The 16,502-nt window shown below is 43.0% G+C and overlaps 2 protein-coding genes across 2 annotated transcripts in view; both read right to left on the bottom strand.

Moving 5' to 3' along the window:
- ulk2 (unc-51 like autophagy activating kinase 2) overlaps nucleotides 1-4,748 on the bottom strand; it is a 33,130-nt gene extending 28,382 nt beyond the window's left edge. The window contains exon 1 of the mRNA XM_082504114.1: nucleotides 3,621-4,748. Within this exon, the coding sequence (XP_082360240.1) occupies nucleotides 3,621-3,710 (90 nt within the window). The 5' untranslated portion in view covers nucleotides 3,711-4,748. The remainder of the gene's footprint in view (nucleotides 1-3,620) is intronic.
- Nucleotides 4,749-6,250: 1,502 nt separating this feature from the next.
- tmem97 (transmembrane protein 97) lies at nucleotides 6,251-8,823 on the bottom strand. Its single transcript, XM_082503854.1, has 3 exons — nucleotides 8,528-8,823; nucleotides 8,308-8,452; nucleotides 6,251-6,715 (listed from the first exon to the last, which is right to left on the bottom strand). The coding sequence occupies exons 1-3, from the start codon at nucleotides 8,807-8,809 to the stop codon at nucleotides 6,441-6,443; spliced, it is 702 nt and encodes a 233-aa protein (XP_082359980.1). The 5' UTR covers nucleotides 8,810-8,823; the 3' UTR covers nucleotides 6,251-6,440.
- Between the last annotated feature and the right edge of the window lie 7,679 nt (nucleotides 8,824-16,502).

Genomic DNA, 16,502 nt, shown 5'->3' with positions numbered 1-16,502 from the left:
CCCAACAGAAACACACATGTGGGATTTAGTGTGTGATAAAGCTCTACCAGAGTGTTTTATTATTCAGTCTTAGCAAACACTGCCTCGGTTTTAGACGAGGCACGCTAAGGTAACAGACTTTATCATGTAAGATCAAGACTGGAGGTGGAGGTGAAAGAGAGATAACGGACAGTCTGAGCACAATAGCAATATGTACGTGAGGTCATAAGCTCAGCCCAATCAATCTGTGTTTACAGGATGCCCTAGAAGTCTTCGAACCACACTGGGAATCTTTAACATCAACTTCTGTCTAACTGACCGAATGTTTGCATGGTGTTCTACACTGAGCACTGTTTAATACAAGCCTCATTCACCCTGTCACAAACACTCATACAAGTGTATTTTCTATACCCTACACCGTGCCGATGAGTCAGCATGAACCACAAAGAAGGCATGAGACTTACAGACAGCAATCTAATCAGTCCATTAACTTTAAAGGCAAGAGCAGCCAAATTTATCCCCCTGATTTCCAGGTCCTCATCAATGATGGCAACCCTAACCCCTGTGGCTATCTGGCTAAACATTCTGCCACACATCAAAAACTCTAGATTTTATTTTTCTCCAAAATCTAAGGTTACATCTTATCATTGATGTGAATTTACACTTCAAAATTAAACTGATATGGCTTTGATTTTTCTAGCACATGCAAAATGCTGTTGGCACTGCAGTGGACAAGTTCTCGTGAAGGACGAAGGAAATTTTAGCTGTCCCAGTGACACCGGGTCAACTGGCTTTCTGACAGCAAGGTTCTGCACTCAGTGACAAGGCGCTCAGATGACTGTTAGAGCAATATCTTGTTTCCAGATGAGCTCTTGGATCAGGATGCCTTTATTGTACAATATAAAGGAAATGTATTTGCTCAAACCTAGCTAATTGCCACATAAGAGTTATGAAAAGGTGGAGTCACCAGATTTGCCCTGTTGAGCGCGACAGAAGCACGTGTTCATTTTCCAGGATAAAGCATTATCTCATTTATGAATCACAGCTGATTACAGACCTGTGAGCATCAAAGAGATTATAGTCAATAACACTGCAACCAGATATAGCTGAAGGTGAGACTGGACAGCTGAAAGTAGGACCAGAGCACTGTGAGCAGCGCTCTTCATAGCTTATGCGAGCCACTCATTGTACACAAAGTTTAAAATCACTTTAAGCATATTTGCACTGCACAAGACATGATGTGGATCGCACAACACTGGTCACTATATTCTTCATTTCCAGTTAATACTTGTACAGCTGCTGTTATTGTGTGTGTGTGTGTGTGTGCGTATAATATAAAAATATATATATATATATACCTTCATACATTCTTATATATTTCTATACTGTGTATTGTGTATTTTGTTGTACAGTTATTTTATTTTCAACTTTAATTTATATATTTTATCTTATTCTTTCCCAGTTAAATTTACCCTTCATTCTAATTTGTGTTGTACAGTTATTTCATTTCTAACCTTAATTTTTTATATTTTATTCCTTCCTAGTTAAATTTACCCTTTTTAATTTTTCATATTTATTTCCTATCTTATTCATAGCCTTTTCCTTTTTTTCTTTAGGTCACGAGCAGTTGTCTAAGCATTTCACTGCATATCGTACTGTGTATGACTGTGTACGTGACAAATAGAATTTGAATTTGAAATGTCCTTGTCCTGAAAACATTGGGTAGATCAACATCCAGTCAATTAAAACCAGTGGTTATGAATACATCTCTACGATTCATGTTTCAAAGAATAAAACTTGCATTGAGAAAATATTATAATTTGTTATATTATTATGAAAAGTTAAGAAAGCATTTTTAAAATGTAACAATTCTGCATCATTCTAACATGAGTTAAACAAAATCACACCCACAGCATGGCCCCAAAGGAAAACTGCAATTACAGATTTACAGAATTTAATCTTAATTTTATTTTTTATACATTTAAGTCGTATTTCACATAAAATAAAATGAACCTTTGTTTATCATTTGGCCAGAAAAATCAGGTAAACAACTCACTGTCTTATCTATACAGACCGGTAGCGCTGACTTGCACAGTCCTCCCCTACAGACCCACTTTGGGTGAGGAAAATTACCCCTTTATTTTTGAAAGGAGGGGGTGCTTGTTTTGCATTAAATACCAGAAAGAATTTGATTTTGGTAGTTTCTAAGGTGATAACATATTTGGTGTAATGTATATTATATTCATTCGCCTCAAAAAATACAGCAGTCATATATCTGTCACCTCATTGCCACTAACTGGGCTGGCTGAACTGTTCCTATTGACTTGCTAGCAATAGCTGATAACATAGCTCTCCACCCAACAGTCCAAATATGGTCATTTCTATCTGAAAAAAAAAACACAACAACAACAGGGCAGCAGAGACAATGTTGAGGGTCTTAAATGCAGTCCAAAACCAGTGGGCGATGTCACAGTTGTTACATCATTTATATAAAGTCTAGGAATAAAACACAAAGTGAAAAAGTGTGATATTCACACCAAATACATTTATTTCTTTTCCGACATTTGTTGTTTCAAAGTTCGAGGGGGAATTACCCACAGAAGCCAAAAGACATTTCTCAAACTAGCCCCCGGTCTATCTTATCTGTGAACAGACTCTGCATAATAAATTGATATTTCAGTGCAACATGAGACCATATGCAACATCCAACACCGCCCGAGGAATGACTCAATCCATTAGGTCTGATGCATCCAGGTGCCTCTAACTGTCCTGCGCCTGTGAGCCCACACAATCCTATAAATAGGCTAAACAGAGTGCAGATGATGGGACTAAAATAGTAAACACACTGATCACATGCCAGGTCTGTTTTAACCTGACATGGAAGCATGTGACCACACACAGGGATTGTTTACACAGACACATATGTTTCAGAGTTTCCAGGCTCTGAGCTGGTAATCGATTATCACAGTGAGATAGAAGCTTGGCTCCAGGGATGCTCTGATGCAGCTTCAGTTCAGGAATTCAGGACCATCTGTTTCACACCAGTAGCACTGGGCCACCGTGATGTCATGGCCTGCATCTCTGTCACACATATATAAACCCACCCCATCCTAAGCTTCTTCTGTCACGGAAAGCCCCACTCCGGGAAATGTTAGCAATTTAATCCACTTTCTGAGCTTAATGATCTCTCTGTGGTTCAGTGTGAATGAATGTTGTGCAGCTCTTACATAAGTAAAGCTCTTCTGCTTAAAAAGGCAAAAGGAAAAACACTGCACCCCCCATGCTCCCTCCTGCCTTAGTACGTCAGCAAGTCATTCACAGCTGCCTGACTCATCTCGATCATGAATGAACGAAATAGCATAAATGCACTCATGCACCTCCCATCAGGCCGGTGAAATGGCACCATAATCACCTGTCACAGCATGACTCCACATTACATCAGCCAGGATGCAGGGGTTTAGTTATGAAAGTGCTTGAAAATATTATCTTTCCCCACAAAAAAGGGTGATATAGTGCTGCAGAGCAGCAGTCCCCAGTTCTACTGACTGACCCAGATTTCCAAACGAGTTGTCTGCTCGCTCTCCCTTTCCCTGCAAGATGAAGTAAAGGAGGGGATGCAAATGTGCAACTGATTTATTTACCTTCCTGTGTCTTCCTTTGAACACCACAGCAAAGGCTCCATGTCCAACCAGATCTTTTCTGCTGTACTCAAAATCTCCCACAGTTTCCATTGTGAATGACCGATGGTCCAGCTGGGCACAGTTGGTTATCCTTGGATGACGCTGTCCTCTTTAGAGGAAAAAAAATCCCAGGGCAAGCTATCGACTGAGTCCTGATGATGCTGCTGCTTCTTGCACTGCGGAATTATTTCATGACAGGCTGCTCTGGTGTGCGTTATTGCATAAATAAGAGATGCAGCCAGGACATGATGCATTCACATGCCCTCCAAGCAGGCTGGGATGTTTGCAATATCACACACAACGGACGAGTTTAAGCATGGCTAACTCAGTCTGAGCTAAACTATATCCGTGCCAGCTGTCACTCGTTCACCTAGTTCAGTAGCTTCAATCCAGCTTTGCAAAGCACTCTAAGGACGCTCACTAGCACATTGCGTGTCCTGGTCACCTAACCCGTTCAGAGGGACAGTCTACATGATGCCAATCTTGCAGATGCAGACACTGAGCTATCTGTTAGCCTGACAGTGATATAGCCCTTTGGCTATACCAAGCGTCATGTAAACAGCGCCTAGGAACATACTAAGAAGTATAAGAACGTAAGGATACCTGTCCCGATACTTGACAATAAAGCCAGACTCAAGCTAAAACATACAAGCTGTAGCAACCTATGAAGCTAGCCAGCATCAGGGAGCTAATACACAGACCATGTTAGCGTAAAACATCAACACAGGACTGTTAGTCCCTATTATCTGTCTTCTTCGACAGCAAGCCCAGGTCCATAAGAGCTGTTGGAAAAACACAGACGTCTCCCCGGTTAGTATAAATTTCATCCGTGTAAATAACAAAAACACTTCGTTGTTTCCTTCGTCGTCGAGTCTGGCAGGACAGCTAACGCTGCCTCTGGAAGTAACTGTCACCTTCGATTAAATCTGCTTCCAAACGCAACGACTGTAAGTCTGCCTGTACATATACTGTGCAGTATTTAAATCCCCGTACAGTGCTGTCACTTCTCAAAATACAGCAGAGCCGCCTACTCTGCCGTTGACTTAAACAATACAGAAACTTAGTGCCATATTTCCTTTTATAGTCTCTCCGTCCGCGAAGGCCAACATAGACCCTTCCTTCCGCTGCAAAGGTTAGTCCCGGCAGTCTAGGACTGTTCGTACAAATAAGACTCACAGCGATAAAACGATACATTTTATCAACGATGTTTGATGGCTGTTTAGATTAACTCTAGTTGATATTCTTATTTTTAAAAAATGATCACAATGAATTCTGGGAAATTAGGGGTGAAGGAGGAGGATGTTGCCTTTAACACATGTAGCTCATATATTTTATTAGTGTTTTTTGACATATATCCTATTTAAACGTGAAACAATGGATATTTTAACAATGGTTAAACAACAAAAGTTGTGTGAGAAGGGGGTTAATTAAACATCTAACTATATGTAACTATACAATATGACAGCAAATATATTTAAAAGAGGGGAAAAACCACCGTTTGTCAGCAAAATAATACATACACTGTTATTAACGACACATCTTGTCTTGCTTAGTGTTTAAAGTCTACACCCTCTGGGGCTGGGAAAAATAGCAGTAAAAGGACAAAGCTGAGTGGACATTTTAACTTGTGCAACAACTTAAAAAAAATGTCTTTTGTAACTAAGGACTGGCACACACACCCAGAATCCCTTCTGCGAAGGAGGTGAAGGCGAGCCTCCACCCTTCCAGGAAGAGAGCCTGGAGACGTGGAGGTGCGCTGTAAAAACACAGCCAAACAGACGCCATAAAAGATTAATAATAAGAACAACTTGAATTACTGAAAGAAACGTTCACTTAGTGGAGCCTTTTATCTAGCTGACTGTATCCGAACAGTGTGATACGGGAGATGTTCAAATGTATGTGCAGGGTCAGTGGGCAAAAGAGCACATTTTTAATCGACTTAAAACAACTGTAAGATCAACAGCTGACAAGAAAATCAATATAAGAGATAAAACAAGAGTTTGTTTAAACTCTTTGATGACAAAGCATTTCCACGAACAAATACAGCTTATCCCTTTATCTACATGTGACGCACCACTCCTGAGTGTTTGGCTTGAAGAAAGGTGACATGTATAGATTTCTCATTAAGGATGTTTAAATAGCTAAAAGTCACAACAGTAAACAAAGTCTGCCTTTCTATTTAATTTCTACATCATTATATCTGTATATAATATCATTACTGCAGTATTACTGCAGGCTCATCTTCTACTTTGAGTCCTTTAAAATGAGAAATGTCAATTAGACTCCCAGTGAAGATGATCTGTTGTCTAATTATTAAGTGTTCAAAAACAAACATCCTGACTGGAAGTTTCACATGTACCTGTATCTTACACTAGCCTCTCTGACAGCACCAATAAGAAGATGAGGTTTAATAAGCACCCCTCACCCCACCCCCACCAAAAAAACAAAACAAAAAAAACCCAAAATGGTTTATGTTCCTGTATAAGGCAGAGATATAGTACAAAGGATGGGCTTAAGCCTCCTGAAACAGAGAAGCTAGATCATTTAGATAGGGGTATGTCTAAACCCAAAGAGAAACATCAGAACAAAAATCACAATAATATGGATTTTATTGAAAGGTCAACATTAAAAGTGACAGTTCTGAATGGTTCACGACGGCAGCTTCTTCCTGATAAACGGTGTGACTCACACAGACTTACACATACATGTTCATACATTCACAAATGTAGAAAAAGATCTCTTAAAATCACAGTAAATTAGATAATATTGTCTTGTGGCACTTCAGTTCTTCTTCTTGGCCTTGGCTGACACGTTCCCAGGCTTGGAGGAGGCGTTGTATGTCGAGGACATCAGCATGGTGAGGAGGAGCAGCACAGGCACCAACAGGTATGGTGCATATATGGAGACTAGCAACCAGCGCTCCTGGACAGTCTGAGGACCAGGATTGGGTTTCAGAGGGAACTGATAGAAGAGGATGTGGGCGAGGATTGGGATCAATGTGGTGGCCACGTGTGTGGAATACACAATGGCAGGAATCCGGATCCACTTACAACCACCTGTTTGAGCGATTGGGAGAAAGGACGTAAGACACAGAAAACCTGTGACGCCAAGTCTGTGAATCATCCAAGGCAATGCAGACGTTTTGTTTGTTTCCAACAAGCACAGAAAATTCAATTCCCTTCATCTTTATTATTTGTGTGTATAATACAGTGTGGTGGTGGCCCGGGTGACATTTTCTCCACCCTCACTGGTTCTTGGTCATTTCCTGGAAACGCCCCTGGCTGAGCTGCAGTTTGGTTACAAACACTTGAGGCAGTAGATGTCTGATGGTAAGGCAACATAAAGGCCGACAGAGGTCGCCTTTGACCAGCGTCTCTGTCCTACTAGGAGATAGTGATGGGATTTCCGGCTCTTTTTAGAGATCCGGCTCTTTCGGTTCGGCTCACTAAAAAGAGCCGGCTCTTTCGGCTCCGGCCGGATCTTCGGGTTGTTTTGTTGCTTTAATTAATTTATTATTAACAATAATATAAAATTATGCACAAAAGGAATTACTAACGTAAAAAAAAGTGGTTTTATTTATATGTTTATATATAAATATATGCGGTGGCCCCTAGAGACAAAACACGTACAAACTCCAAAACACATTTCTAGCATGAACTGAACTTCCAAAGCAGAGCTACTAGATCACTTAAATTACACAACTGAAAGCATGTGTGTATTGTTTGTGTATTTATACACAGGCACTCGTATATATATTCAAATAATTTAAAAAAAAGTTCATTTACCTGTTACTACCACACACCAAATCCGGTCGTTGGTACTTGCTGGCTTGTGTAGCCACAAGATAACAAAGGCTCAACACTGCGCCCAGCATCCTGGAGCACTTCTGTTGTTCTTTTGTACGTGTTTTGAGTTTTTATGTGCTTCTGAGTTTTTACGTGTTTTGGAATTTTTTCGTGTTTTGGAGTTTGTACGTGCTTTGTCTGTAGGGGCCACCGTAAATATACTTTTATTTATTCACTCCACATAAAATGTAATAAATAAATCATATAATACAAAAATCAACTATTCACAGTTCAACTTTTAACTATTTAAATGTTCAGCTTTTTCTTTTTAAACAAATTTAAAGTGAAACAACACAAAACACTGCAAACCACAACACAATTAAATATAAATTAAAATATGAAAACAAAAAGAAGATGCATATTCTCTGTCATATGGACCTGCATGAATAAACTTTCTGAATCCTTTATCATCTGCTACTGAAAATAGTTGTGGATGATTACTATACCTTTCTAATGTGACGTTGTTGTCCCTGCTCTCTCTCTCTCTCCCTCCCGCTCTGTTCCTGTGCTACTGAGTAACTACCGCCCCTCCCCCCTCTGCTCAGCGTAAAGCACAAGGCTCGAGTGAAGCAGAAAAAAAAGTGCGAGAGAGAGGGTGAGAGAAAGAAAGAAAAAAAAACCTCGCGTCGTTCACTTCAAGGAGTCGGCTCTAAGAGCCATTTCGTTCGCGAACGACCCATCACTACTAGGAGAGCAGCTGACCTGAGAAAGTGCGCGGTTGGCTGGGTGGGTGAGTAGCTTTGATTTATTATGATGATTTTAGTAAAGTTTGGCTCAACCAGCCACTTTTCGTGTTAACTGACCTTTCAGAAAAGCGTACGCTGCAATGGGGAAAAACGGTGTTTGAAGCAAAGCCTCGCAGAAAACAAAGGACTTGAACCACTCCGGGGGGTCCAGAACCATGGGGTCTTTGAAGTCGGCTGCGTACCATTTCAGAAGGTCCTTCAGCTGGAGGGGAAAAGTGTGCATTAAGTTGTAGCTGGAAATGTGCGTGCGTGTGTGTGTTTATTTAAAGTAACTCACCGGTTGGGGGTACACGTGTTCAGGCAGCAGAGCTTGTAAGTCAATAAATAATGTGATCGGAATATGAGTGGCGAAGTAGAAGAAGAAGATTAGTTCTAACACACGGAGAGACATGATCTCTGACTTACTCAGTGCACATAACGGCAGAAACGGGGTCCAAGTCCGCTGAGGAAGCAGTGCAACGTTGAAACGCCTGTTCCCAGGCTGGATCCCATTGGCTAGCGAGAATGACATGAGGGCGTTCCTGAACGCACCATTCGTCCCACAGTGGAGAATGCGCATGCCGCTTTACGAGCTCCTCGTGAATGTAGGAATTATTATTATTATTATTAGTAGTAGTAATAGTATTTTACAGTTTTCATTACAGCATTAAGAAAAGATCCAGTATGTAGGATAATTTTGTGCTGGTGGTAATAGCTCTGTTATTTGGAGAGATTTTAGACTCAGAAAGCAGAATCCGAGCAAAGGAAAGATGAGACAAAAATTTAAATATAAACGGAGTGCAGTCTCTGACTTATGACTGCAAATATACTTAAGACCTACTTTATTCAGTCAGTGGAAGAACTGCCAGAAGAGCTGTCAGAAAATTCAGTAACTGAGTCCACTTAAATCAAACACACGGATCAATGTGAAATCAGATGAATAATTAACCATTTAAACCTCTCTATCTGCCTTACCTATACCTTGTTAGTAATCCTGCTTTCTTGATCCGTTTTCCAGCTAAAACCTCCTGTGAAAAACATCTGGAGACAAATCGTCCAGTTTCCACGTGCAGAAGAAAACCCCTTTCCTATATGACAATACTTGGCGGTAAAGCTCATCTTAGAATGAAAACTGTGTGTTTGTGGTATTTGGTGGTTAATCTCCGATAGCCCATCACAGCAGAACAGAATCCCAGTGGCCATGCGAATTAGGACCAGGGCAGGACACCCCGGAGTCTAGAGGCTGGTGGTGGAGATGAAGATGGAGGCTTGAATGGAGCCTGAGTGACATGTGAGAGCTGGTGATGGGGAGAATGACAGATGCGCAGTGAGCTTTGAAGTGCAGGGAATGAAGGCTGACCAGTGATGTCACAATCAGCTTGACAGTGTGGGAAAGTGGAAGTGATTTAATGCTTAGATTAGCTGCAACAGCTGGGAAGCAGATGTGTGATGACAGATAATCAGAATCAGAATACTTTATTGATCCCTGGGGGAAATTATTATTTTTTGTTACAGTGCTCCATTATAAACCAACATAAACCAACATTAAGACAAGACAGACAATACACTAACTATGAATAGTACAATATATACATATATATACATACATACGTACATACATAAGTCACTCATAAATAAATAGTTGGAAAAGAAACATGTGTAGTTGTAGCAGCAAACAGTGTGTTAAGTGGATGCGTTGTACAGGGAGATGGCCACAGGCAGGAATGATTTCCTGTGTCGTTCAGTGGTGCTTTTCGGTAATCTCAGTCTCTCACTGAACGAGCTCCTGTGACTGACCAACATGTCATGGAGTGGGTGGGAGGTGTTATCCAACATTGTCTTTATCTTGGACAGCATCCGCCTCTCCGACACCACCTTGAGGGAGTCCAGCTCCATCCCCACAACATTGCTGGCCTTACGGATCAGTTTATTAAGTCTGTTGGCATCTGCGACCCTCAGCCTGCTCCCCCAGCATGCAACAGCATAGAGGATTGCACTGGCCACCACAGACTCATAGAAAATCCTCAGCATTTTCTGGCAGATGTTGAAGGACCTCAGTCGCCTCAAAAAATAGAGACGACTCTGGCCCTTCCTGTAAAGTGCTGTGGTGTTTTTAGCCCAGTCCAGTTTATTGTCAATGTGTACTCCAAGGTATTTATAGTCCTCCACAATGTCAACACTGACCCCCTGAATTGAAACAGGGGTCAAGTGTTTCCTGGTCTTCCTGAAGTCCACGATCAGTTCCTTGGTCTTTGCCACGTTGAGCTGCAGATGATTCTGCTCACACCACGTGACAAAGGAGTCGACCACAGCCCGGTACTCTGTCTCATCATCCCTGCTGATGCATCCAACCACCGCAGAGTCATCAGAAAACTTCTGAAGATGGCAGGTCTCTGTGCAGTGGCTGAAGTCTGTGGTGTAGAGGGTGAAGAGGAAGGGGGAGAGGACAGTCCCCTGTGGTGCCCCTGTGTTGCTGATCACCTTGTCAGACACACACTGTGGGAGACGTACATATTGTGGTCTTCCTGTCGGTTGATCTGATATCCTCGTGTTGGTGTTGTTCCCAGATCATCATACTAAATGTTGTTCCAGGATCAACATTGCAAGTGACCAATCAGAATGTTGTGACGTCACACTTTTGCGACTTCGGGAAAAAACGGTGTAAAACAAAAAACTGTACTAAAGCTGCGTGAAACCGCCTCTGTCCACCGATCAACGGACCCTGACCCTAACCCTAACCCTAACCGTAACCCTTTAATAAACAGCAAGCAGAATTGATATTGTCCTTGCAACATTGGAATTTCATAAATGCACGAATGGCTTGGCGCGCAAAAGAATAACGTCACAACAATGTGATTGGTCACTTGCAATGTTGAACCTGGAACAAAATTTTCATGATGGTCTGGGAACCACACCAACACAAGGATATCAGATCATCCCTTCCTGTCAGGTAATCAACAATCCAGGACACCAGAGAAGCATCCACCTGCATCGCTGCTAACTTATCACCCAGGAGGGTCGGCCTGATGGTGTTGAAAGCACTGGAAAAGTCAAAAAACATGACCCTCACAGTGCTCGCCGGCTGGTCCAGATGGGTGTAGACACGATTGAGCAGGTAGATGATGGCGTCCTCAGTTCCGAGACGAGACTGATAAGCGAACTGAAGGGGATCCAGATGTGGTCTTACTAAAATAAAAACTAAAATAAAAACTTACTATGGGTCGCAGCTGGTCCAGGATGAGCCTTTCCAGGGTCTTCATGATGTGGGAGGTCAGTGCCACGGGCCTGTAATCCTGAGGGCCACTGGGACGTGGCGTCTTTGGTACAGGGACGAGGCATGATGTCTTCCACATCACTGGGACCCTCTGCAGACTCAGACTCAGCATAAACAGTTTATGAAAGACTCCACACAGCTGGGGGGCACAGGTCTTGAGGACGAGGGGACTCACTCCGTCTGGTCCAGCAGACTTGCCTGAGTGAAGTCTCCTCATTTGCATCTCAACCTGGTATTGAGTGAAGGTGATGGGTGGGGGAGGGGTGTCAGGAATCTCACAGGAGGAAACAGCGCCATGTGAAGAGAGAGGCTGGCACAGTGGTGTGGCTCTGGATTCCAGGCTGACTGCAGGTGAGGTTGTGGGGGTGGGAGCAGACACTGTGGTGTCGAATCTATTGAAAAACAGATTCAACTCGTTGACTCTGTTCTCACCTCCCTCAGTTCCCCTGCTGTTGGTTGGCCTGAATCCAGTGATGGTCTTCATGCCCCTCCACACCTCTCTCATGCTGTTCTGCTGGAGTTTCCACTCCAGCTTCCTCCTGTAATTGTCCTTAGCCTCTCTGATCTTGTCCTTTAGTAACACCTGGACCTTCCTCACCTCCTCTTTGTTGCCCCCTCTGAAAGCCCTCTTCTTGTTGTTGAGGAGGGCTTTGATGTCCTTAGTCACCCACGGCTTGTTATTTGGGTAACAATGAACAGTCTGAGCTGGAACAATGGAGTCGGTGCAGAAAGTTATGTAGCCTGTGATACACTCAGTAAGCCCATTGATGTCCTCGGCGTGAGGCTCACAGAGTGTTTCCCAGTCGGTCACCTCGAAACAGCCCTGTAGTTCCGCTATTGCCTCCTCTGACCACCTCCTGACAGTCCTGGTGGTCACAGGTTCCCTCCTCACAATTGGCACATAGCGGGGGGTGAGGTGAATCAGGTTATGATCTGACCTACCAAGTGGGGGGAGGGAGGAGGAGCTGTATGCATCCTTGACGTTAGCATACAGTAAGTCTAAAATTTTCTCTCCCCTGGTGGGACAGTCCACATATTGTTTGAATGTTGGTAGTGTATTGTCCAGTGATACATGGTTGAAGTGACCCGAGATCACAATAAAGGCACTCGGGTGCTGAGTCTGTAGCCGAGCTATGGCAGAGTGGATAGTGTCACATGCAGCTGTGGGGTTAGCAGAGGGAGGAACATAAACAGCCACCAAGATGACGTGAGAGAATTCCCTGGGTAAATAATACGGCCTGAGTCCAACAGCACATAGTTCAGTGTCCGGGCAACAAATCCTTTCTTTGATTGTTATGTTGGCAGGGTTACACCACCGGTTGTTAACTAAAACAGCAAGCCCCCCTCCTTTCCGCTTACCGCTAGCGATGCTGTCCGTGTCCGCCCGAACAGTGTGGAAGCCTTCCACGGAAGCATTCTCATCGGGAATGTCCTGGTGCAGCCATGATTCGGTGAAACACATCAGGCTACACTCTCGGTATTCCCTCTGACTCCGTACCAGTGCTGAGAGCTCGTCGATTTTATTCGCTAACGATCGCACATTTCCCATCACGATAGACGGCAGACACGGTTTAAACCTCCTCCTCGCTTCGAGCCTCCGCTGTCTCACCGTCTCCTTTTTTCTTCTCTTCTGTCCTTGACCTCTGCATCCCCGAAGTGTTTTCCTCCAAATTTCAGCTGGTACTTCTGCGGGCCTGGCCAGCAAGCCGGCCGGCATCAGGGCGATCAGCTGATCTCTGGAGTAAACAGTCCGTGCGTGTAGGAGATGTGCATGCGCACTTACTGCTTCATAAGCTTCATTACCTGTTTGGGTCACCCTCAGCAGCAACAACTGCAATCAAGCGTTTGCAATAATTGACAATGAGTCAATGACAACAGCGCTGTGGAGGAATTTTAACCCTCATTTTGCAGAATTTTTGTAATTCGGCCATTTTGAAGGCTTTTTAGGCATGAACCACCTTTTGAAGGTCATGCCACAGCATCTCAATCGATTTCAGGTCAGGACTGGGGAGGCCACTCCAAAGTCTTATATTTGTTTTGTTTTTTTTAAGCCATTCAGAGGTGGACTTGCTGGTATATTTGGATCATTGAGGTCAGCTTGAGGTCCTGAACAGATGGCCTTCAGGATGTTTTGGTAGACGGCAGAATTCATGGTTCCATTTACCACAGGAAGTCTTCCAGGTCCTGAGGTAGCAAAACAACTCCAACCATCACACTACCACCACCACAGGAGGGGGAGGGGGCATTTAGGATTTTTCCCCCTTAATAATAAACACCTTCATCTACATTACACTGTACATACTATGCAATGATATATTGAAACAAGTGCAAATACACAGGTAAACACAGTTTGTCAGCATTTATATTTCACAGTATGAGCTCTCTTAGGCTAAGTTTTTTGTAAAGGCTCTCCAGGTTCTTGAGGGACATTCTGATGCTCTTCTTTGGATGTTGGATGTCTTTTGTTTCATTTTCTGTCAAGATGATCCCACAATACTACAATTGTCAAAGTCAAAGCTAACCGCTAACCCATGACAGACCCTTCACTATGTTTTACGCACGGCTGTGGACACTCACTGTCGTACCCCTCTCCTCACCTGCTCTGTGCATATTTCTAATTTGATTAAACACCATATGAGCCGTTCCAACTGTTTTCTGTCCACGTCTTGTGTAACTTCTCCACCTTTTTGTCCCCCTTCCTTCTTTAAGAATGGCTTCCCTTCAGGTGAGACCATTTCTGAAGAGGTTTCAGCTGAAGGGCCAGAACCAGCTCTCCTAATGGCATGACTTTCACATTGTTCTGAGTGAGAAAGTGTTTCCAGACTCATCACTACTTCTTCTGTCTTCCAAGGACTAAAACAGCCAGACAGACCATGTGAAAGATCAGGATGCACATGTGACAAATCTGTCTGTTAATATTGCTTCTTTTGTTAAAACAATGTATTGTAACACACTTTTTTTTTTAATCTGGACAATATTCCAGATTTACATCTGCATCAAATGCCACCCACCCATCCATCCACGGTGGTTAGCACTGTTGCCGCACAGCAAGAAGGTCCTGAGTTCAGTTCCACCATCAGGTCGGGGTCTTTCTGGGTGGAGTTTGCATGTTCTCCCCGTGTTTGCGTGGATATTCTTCAGGTTTACTCCGGCTTCCTCCCTTACAGTTCCATATAGTCCAAAGACATGCAGGTAGTGGGGTTAGGTTAATTATTAACTCTAAATTGCCCGTAGGTGAGACTGAATGGTTGTCTGTGTCTATGTGTTAGCCCTGCGACAGACTGGCGACCTGTCCAGGAAGTACCTCTCGTCCTAAGACAGCTGGGATAGGCTCCAGCTTCCCCTGAGACCCTGACAAGGATAACTGGATGATGGATTGATCGATTCATCAATTTTAATTATTCTTGCAATTTATTGAAGACCTATCATGTTATTGGGAGCCAGTTACAGAATTAACAGTTTTTCTTGAAAGAAATTTGTTTTGTTACAAGTATCTTGCAGCTATCTTAGAAAAATTATGAAGTGATCTCTAGATAGTGGTGAAATCAAAGGAGCAGTACCGAAGAAAACCATTTTATACTGTGAAACATGAGCTGTTGCTACATAAACGTTGAAAGCCAACTTTCTCACATCTCTTCTGTTCTGGGTCGATCTGACCTGCAACATAACAGGAGGGATCACAAATGAAATCTCAAGAACAATGCATAAAATGAATGGCCTGATCATCTTTCTAAAATCCCTAATGTTCAGTTTTGGGACCACTACTCTTATCTGTACATTTGAATAGAATAGAATTAGAATAGAATTCAACTTTATTGTCATTGCACATGCACAGGTACAGGGCAACGAAATTCAGTTTGCATCCATCCAGAAGTGCTTTAGTGATATAGATATATTACAATATATATATTAGCAATAATATAGATATGTGAGTATATTACAGAAATGGGTCTATTATGGTATGTTATAATGTACACGGTATGAAGTATGTTGTGAATATTCTATAACTATAAGTATGTACAGGCTGTAGTGAGTACAAGCTATGAACAGGATATAAATATGAAAAACTATACAGAATATGAAATAAATAACTTTACAGAATCTGGGATATACAGCTATACAGAAATGGGAACTATGCAAGTTGTAAACAGTTGTAGGATTAAAAATTATCGTATGTACAGAATGATTATTTACACAGAGCTATACAGTAGTGCAGTTAAGATAAGTGAGGGTGTAGATAGTTTCTACAGAGGCTATATAAAGTGCTGGTGGTTGTGAGTGGTGGTTCACTCCATGTTATTATTGTGTGTTTGAGGGTACAGTTGTCCATTGTGGGTGTGTGTATGTTCAGTCCATGAGTTTAACGTGGGTCAGATGTCAGGAGGCAGAGTTCAGGAGTCTGACAGCTGTGGGGAAGAAGCTGTTCCGGTACCTGGTGGTCTTAGTCCGGAGGCTCCTGTGGCGCCTCCCAGAGGGCAGGAGGGTGAAGAGTCCATGTGATGGGTGACTGGGGTCTTTGATGATTTTCCCAGCCCTTTTCAGACACCGCTTCCTGTAGCTGTCTTTTATGGCAGGAAGTGGTGCTCCGGCGATGCGCTGGGCAGTTTTCACGACCCTCTGCAACGCCTTCCGGTCCGAGGCAGAGCAGTTCCCGTGCCAGACTGTTATACAGTTGGTCAGGATGCTCTCGATGGTGCAGCGATAGAAGTTCACCAGGATGTCTGAGGACAGGTGGTTCTTCCTCAGAGTCCTCAAGAAGAAGAGGCGCTGGTGAGCCTTCTTGACCAGCTTGGAGCAGTTGGTCGTCCAGGTGAGATCCTCGGAGATGTGGACTCCTCACCGATGAGGCCAATCACCAATTGACTCGTGGCTATGGTTCCAAATCGCTTCCACTTTGTTATAATACCACTAACAGCTGACTGTGGAATATTTAATATATTGGGAATTTCATGACTGGATTTGTTGCACCCTAACCCTATCACTGGAATTCACTGAGCTC

This window comes from Aulonocara stuartgranti (genome assembly GCF_965226115.1).
Source record: "Aulonocara stuartgranti genome assembly, chromosome: 14".
In the NCBI taxonomy this organism is placed as follows: domain Eukaryota; kingdom Metazoa; phylum Chordata; class Actinopteri; order Cichliformes; family Cichlidae; genus Aulonocara; species Aulonocara stuartgranti.
The sequence above is the reverse complement of the archived record's forward strand: the minus strand, read 5'-3'. Positions and strand labels throughout refer to the sequence as shown.

Coding starts and splice junctions, on each gene's coding strand:
- tmem97 (XM_082503854.1), bottom strand. CDS start 8,809: ATGCGCATTCTCCACTGTGGGACGAATGGTGCGTTCAGGAACGCCCTC. Junction 8,453..8,527: donor AACACGTGTACCCCCAACCG/GTGAGTTACTTT, acceptor TTTCCCCTCCAG/CTGAAGGACCTTCTGAAATG. Junction 6,716..8,307: donor AGCGTACGCTTTTCTGAAAG/GTCAGTTAACAC, acceptor TCGCTCAAACAG/GTGGTTGTAAGTGGATCCGG.